The 6,197-nt window shown below is 50.5% G+C and overlaps 1 protein-coding gene across 4 annotated transcripts in view; it reads right to left on the bottom strand.

Moving 5' to 3' along the window:
- Nucleotides 1-4,855, bottom strand: part of meak7 (MTOR associated protein, eak-7 homolog) — an 8,419-nt gene extending 3,564 nt beyond the window's left edge. The window contains exons 1-6 of one of the 4 annotated variants that reach the window (XM_016664944.1): nucleotides 4,282-4,855; nucleotides 3,880-4,023; nucleotides 2,736-2,984; nucleotides 2,526-2,670; nucleotides 2,232-2,443; nucleotides 1,323-1,509 (exon numbers count right to left, since the gene is read on the bottom strand). In XM_016664944.1, the coding sequence (XP_016520430.1) occupies nucleotides 1,323-1,509; nucleotides 2,232-2,443; nucleotides 2,526-2,670; nucleotides 2,736-2,984; nucleotides 3,880-4,023; nucleotides 4,282-4,374 (1,030 nt within the window). In that variant the 5' untranslated portion in view covers nucleotides 4,375-4,855. Of the gene's footprint in view, nucleotides 1-1,322; nucleotides 1,510-2,231; nucleotides 2,444-2,525; nucleotides 2,671-2,735; nucleotides 2,985-3,879 lie in introns of all 4 variants that reach the window. The other 3 variants (XM_016664943.1, XM_007540297.2, XM_007540296.2) reach the window with 3 other exon arrangements.
- Between the last annotated feature and the right edge of the window lie 1,342 nt (nucleotides 4,856-6,197).

The raw sequence follows: 6,197 nt of genomic DNA, 5'->3' as shown, positions 1-6,197 counted from the left end.
TATAGAGATTTTCCTTAGCTTTGATTGTATATTTCACAATTTTGTAATTTATCATTGTTTATTAAACTCTGAAAGCTGTTTGTTAATATTCTGTCCTAGAATGCGGTAAGATGGGCCCTTTTTTCTTTTTTTTTGAGCACCTGCCCCTTTAGTGGCCTCTGCACGGCCCTGATATTTAACATGCACTTTGAAAAGTATTCACCCCTTCTGTTAATTAATCATGATCAACTATTGACGGACATGGTTACTGATGAACCAGGGAAGGTAGCTATCATGATCATTGATTAATTATCAATGATCAACTAAATTAGTCTTTATTGACTAAGAGACAGGAGAGGACAACAGGTTACCGTGGCAACAGCTGCTGGTTCTTTAGCAGTCAGCTTCAGAGGCGACGACATTCTGGACTGGCCTAGTTAAAGCCCAGACCTGTTCCCAGCTGGTCCTCTCCAAGAAGGACGTCCAGATGAGTCCAGAGGTGCCGATATTAAACCCCAACTCACTTACGAAAGATTCTTAACTCTTTTTATAGAAATCTCTTTTCAGTTTGACATTAAAAGTTTCACTGTAACTTTCACTGATCATAACTGATTAGTTAAAGCAATAAAAGGTGAAAACTTTTCATAGATATTGAACGTAGACATACCTTTTCCTACATTCTTTTATTAGCAGTAGCCATATTTAAAACTCTGGTGGCAAAATGGCCGACCTTTAACCCAACTCTGCTTCTTTGGCTTTTCTTTAGTCTGAACACAGAAGCTGCTGGTTGTTGAATGTGACCCATTTTTCCTCTGTTTCTGTTTCTATTATTCCTCATAGTGACGCTGAGGTCAGTTAGTAAAGCGCCCGGCCACCAGGGGGCGCACTGCAGCCGATTCAACAATCATTTCTCGACTTACTCTTAACAAGAATCTTTTGTGGGGGTTTTTGGAAGCGATCTGATATAAACCCGATGTTGCAACAGTTTGATGTTTGGCTGCAGTCGTCATGACAACCATCAGCATTAAAATCCCTTCCAGAATCAAAGTGTGATCAAAGTCTGGCCGGGTTACAGGAAACGATTCATCACTTTGTTCTCCTCGCCTGGCTGCTGAGGAAACTTTAATTCACCCCCTGAGGTAAAGCGGAGCAGCTGGTTCTGGATTAGGAGGAAGAGTAATGATGATGATGATGGTGACTGCACTGGTGGTACCAGAACCTAAAGCAGACCCAAATCGGATCAGCGTCTTAGGAACATCTGGAGCTCCAGAGTCCACCTGAGGTCCAATTTGTCCTGCTAGGTCCCAACACCAGAACCGGTTCTGACCCAGCAGGCCTCCTACCCTGGAACTGGGGCTTGTGCTCCCAGGCGGTGGAGGCGAAGCCCCCGAACACGTGGCCCCGGCTGTCCCGCAGCAGCAGCATCGTGGGGCCGTGGTGCTGCAGAGCGGCGGCCATCCTGGTGAAGCTCTCCCCGTGCAGCTGCGTGGAGAAGACCAGCCTCCAGGGGGCGCTGCAGCCGTCTGGCAGCTGGGGAGAAACGGACACGGTTACTGATGAACCAGGGAAGGTAGTTCGGTAAAGCTCGACCCGGTTCTGACAGGAGAGCAGAACCACAACCAGAACCAGCAGGTTGATCCAGCAGCAGATCTTTAATCCGTTCAGTGATTTATAAACCGGATGGTGTAGAACCGGGTGGTATAGAACCGGGTGGTGTAGAACCAGGTGGTATAGAACCGGGTGGCGTAGAACCGGGTGGCGTAGAACCAGGTGGTGTAGAACTAGACAGTGTAGAACCGGGTGGTGTAGAACCGGGTGGTGTAGAACCAGGTGGTGTAGAACCAGCTGGTGTCTCTACCCTCCTGGTTCTAGTCAGATCTCCAGCTGCAGCTTCTGGTCTCAGTCTGACCTGCTGCAGGAATCAAAGCCACTAAATCCTGGATGAGTTTCTCTGGTCTCAGACTTTCGTCCTCTGGGCCTGAAATGTTCTGCTGCTGCTAGAAGGACCACTGAGGAACCGAAGGGTCAGGGCAGAGGTCAGAGGTCAGCCTGATCTCTGGTCTCCAGGTGGGACAACTGAAGCTAGATCTATAACTCTAGATTGTTCCTCTTTAATAACTTCAGTCTTTGCTCAGAAAGTTTTGACAGCCCCACACATTTTTCTGTTGTCAGCATCTGTTCAGTGACTGAATTCAAAGATTAGTCCTGGTCCTGCTTCTGGTTCTGGTCCTGGTTCTGATTGACCCACTGACCTGTGGAGCCAGGAACATGAGCGTGGGGACATCCAGCAGGACCGTCAGGCGGGTCCAGTCTGTGTCCCGGCACTGCGGCAGCAGGGCCGGCGCTGTCCAGCCGCTCAGGGAAACGTCCAGCCCCTCAGCCACCAGAACCTCCAGGTACTGGGCCACCTGGGGCACCCGGAAGACCCAGTCCTCCAGACAGGACAGGTCACAGGTCGTCGGGTCTGAGGACAGAAAGGGGCGGAGTCAGACAGAAAGAGGCGGGGTCAGATAGATTGGGGATGGGGCCTTGGACCGGGAGCTTACCCGATGGTCTGAGGTCAGAGGTCATCTGCTCGGCCAGCAGCTTGACCCCCATCGCCGTGTTGCCCATCTGCTGCGGCCTCCAGCCCTGCAGGCGCCCCCTCCTGGTCAGGATGTGAACTACAGCAGTGATCAGGTCCTCCAGGAACTACGGAGTACAAGCCATGAGCCTCAACCCGACATCACTTCCTGCCTCCTCCCCTCCCTACTCACCGCCGCCACCTGCTGGCAGCTGACCGCCTGCGGCCACCCTGCAGCATTGTGGGACATGGCCATGACCAGCGGTGCGCGCTCCTCTGCTGTCCCCCGCAGGACGTCTGCCAGGAAGACCATCAGCTGCTCCCGGTCTGGCCCCAGGGCGGCGCTGGCCCGGCCCGGTTCCGCCAGACCCGGCTCGATGCTGCACAGGCCCCAGAACATCCTGGTCACCATGGTGACGGGGACCAGGGCCCCCAGGGACGCCTGCAGGACAAAAGGAGACACACTAGCAGAGGGGACAATGCTGGACAAGACCTAGGTTCTACACCGGGCCGGACCAGGTCAGGACCAGCAGAACCGGGTCAGGTCTAAAGTTCTGGGCCCCTTTATTATTACAGTTTTAATATTATTATTCACTACATTCATTTCTGCTGATTTTTGTCATAGATTTGAAGATAATTCTTGAATTTATTAAATGTATCACATAGAAAATAAAATATTTAAATCAATATTCAATAATCAATAATGATGAATCAAAGCCCTCCTCTTCCTCACTGCTTCTTCATCTCATCTGGATTTTCTTCCAGGTGTCAAACTGACAGACTAAAGATTAATTTAATTTAATCTCTAATTTCACAGAATATTCGACAGGCTGACCCCATGACCTCTGAACTCCGCCTCAGGTGCCACTGGATGAGCGACAGTTTATAAACAGATGGTAGTTCATGAACTACGAACAAAGCTTTGAGATTGTTATTTTAATCGGCTTCATCTGATTGGCTGAGCTGCTGTTTAATTCAGGATGATAAATTAATTAACGAGGCGACTTTCAAATAAACTTTGTGATGTAACAAATTAAATCAGATTCATTTATGATCAACTTTCTTCATCAGAACATCTTCCTCCAGAATGAAGGTTTTCCATTTCTGTCCACCAGGGGGCGTCCTCCAGTCAGAAGCTCATTAATGATAAACATGTCACCGCTTCTCTGCTGAGAATTATTATTGTTTGTGCAACAGCTGCAGCATTCTGGTGGACCCAGGTCAAAGTTCACCTTCATGAACCTTCTGGACTCTTTAGAACCAGTTCCTCCAGCCTCCCGACTCAGTGGCAGACCCAAGAACAGTTAGTGGAAGGACGACCTTCAGCCACCTCTGACCTGCAGCGCCTCCAGCTGGAGCGTCTTCCCCGGGCCGCCGGTCTGCAGACGCTTGAACACGCCGTCGATCACGGACCGCTCCTCTGGACGGAACCGGGCCATCCGCTTCTGCACCATCACGCTGTCGCTATTACCCATGATGCTCTGCAGGACCGCAACCAGACAACACTTCATGTGAGAACAAACACTTCAGCCTGGGCAGAGAAAGAGTTTTCACGCCCTCCATGGAGGGAAACTTTATCTGTTTGGTGAAACATCAGCAGGAATGTGAGCAGAGGGGGAAGGAGGTCACGTGAACCCCCTCTCTCCCTGGTCACGTGATCCAGAGCTCCCTGCCTCCCATGCCTCCTTTCTCCCCCCCCTCTCTGTGGGTCACATGACTCCGCCTGACTTCCTGTTTACCAGCCGCTCCTTTCCCTCCCAGGAGGCCGGACACCTTCTACCTGCAGCGGCAGCCTGGGTGACGTCACAGCCTGACCGATCAATGACTTTCATCAGATGAGCGTTTCCACCTGAGCATCCCGCACACACCTGCAGATATGTGGGAAAGGTCAGACCCGCCACGCACCGCCACGCAGAGCGAGTCCCTCACTTCAGGTCTGCAGCCTTGGATGGAGGACTGAGTTCACTGGTTCACCCGGCACCCAATCACAGAGCTCCGCTTCCCACTCGCTGGGCTCTGATTGGGCGCGGGCGCTGGGGGCGGGGCTCAGCAGGGCTGCATTCAGGAGCAGAATATGGTCGGTTCGGTTACGGTGCTGCTGAAAGTGGGTCAGCTCCTGTTTCTGGGTCAGAAAGCGGCTTGAAGGATGAAATAGTTTGATTAGGAAAATTCTTGATTTGATTTTCCTTTTTGATTATATTAAAAACATGAAACCTGCAGATATTCAGTTCATGTCGGCGTGCAGTTCCACGAACGGCCAGCAGATGGCGCAGTGTGTTGAACTGCATGGTGTGCAGGTGGTACTGCGGAGCCGCTCTGCTCAAGAATAAGTAGTCTTTTAAAATGGCAGGTTGGATGTAATTTACTCCAATTCAAGAGTTGCCAGCATGCCTAGGTGGGACCCATGTGGGGACAAGGAGGGCAGACTATATGGGTCCCATATGGGTTTGTCCGCGGGTTCCACGATGGCCCCACATGGGCGCTACATGGGCCCTAATTGGACAAAACCCATGTGGGCCACCACCATATAGGGCCCATGCAGGGCCCATGTGGGCTCTGGCCCTACATGGGCAAACCCATGTGGGGCCATCGTGGAACCCGCGGACAAACCCATATGGGACCCATATAGTCTGCCCTCCTTTTCCCCACATGGGGCCCACCTAGGCATGCTGGCTGGGGTTTTAATTTATTGAAATTATGACAAAAGAAGCACAGAAACCTCAAAACGCTCATCAGTAAACCAAAATAAATCCCGCTGACAGAAGTCATGCGGCAGGATCATAAAATGAATCAACTTAAATTTACTCAAAAAAAACACAAACTCAGTAATTATTTAGAAATCATTTCAGAGGCTCAGCAGTTCCTTCCTCCAGCAGCAGAGGGCGGCGTGGAGCCGCTCAGATGAAGCCGCGGCGCGGCGCGGCGGGTCGGGCAGCAACTAAACGATGCCTTATATGGGCATGAGATGCGGCACGAGCACTGAGAACGGGCTATTTCCTGGTGACGATGTGTCGGGGGTCAAAGGTCATAGATGCCCCTCCATCTGGTGTTCATTCAACAGTAAAGTCCATTAACTGCATTAACCCCAATCCAGGCTGGGCAGCATCATGCTGGGTATTATAGGATGTTGCTCCTTCAATCATCATCACCATAGCAACATGAGGAGACCATAAACTCCAAAGGAAAATAGTTACTGGTTCCACAGCTTCGATCCCACGGGCCCATCTGGGTCGCCATGGCAATGGGTGTTCTCTGGACAAGCTCTGAGACCAAAACCAGAACCAGCTGGACTCTGGAGCTGATTAGGTGATTTATTCATTTAGAGGTTGAATAAAGTGCACACCACACTTTTCAGATCTTTATTTGTGGAAATGAATCTTTCTCCTCCCGGTTCAGGTTTTACTTTTCTGTTTGCAATGTGAAAAGTTAAAAACAGACAGGTTGCCAGTTGAATGCCGTCCCAACTGCTGTCAGACCCAGTTAAACCGTTAAACCCAGTTAACTCAGTTAAACCCAGTAAGTCCCAGTTAACCCAGTTAGAGCCAGTCAGATCCAGTCAGACCCAGTCATTCACAGTTAACCCAGTTAAACCCAGTCATTCCCAGTTAACCCAGTTAAACCCAGTAAGTCCCAGTTAACCCAGTTAAACCCAGTT

Source organism: Poecilia formosa, unplaced genomic scaffold (genome assembly GCF_000485575.1).
Source record: "Poecilia formosa unplaced genomic scaffold, Poecilia_formosa-5.1.2 Scaffold531, whole genome shotgun sequence".
Lineage (NCBI taxonomy): Eukaryota > Metazoa > Chordata > Actinopteri > Cyprinodontiformes > Poeciliidae > Poecilia > Poecilia formosa.
The sequence above is the reverse complement of the archived record's forward strand: the minus strand, read 5'-3'. Positions and strand labels throughout refer to the sequence as shown.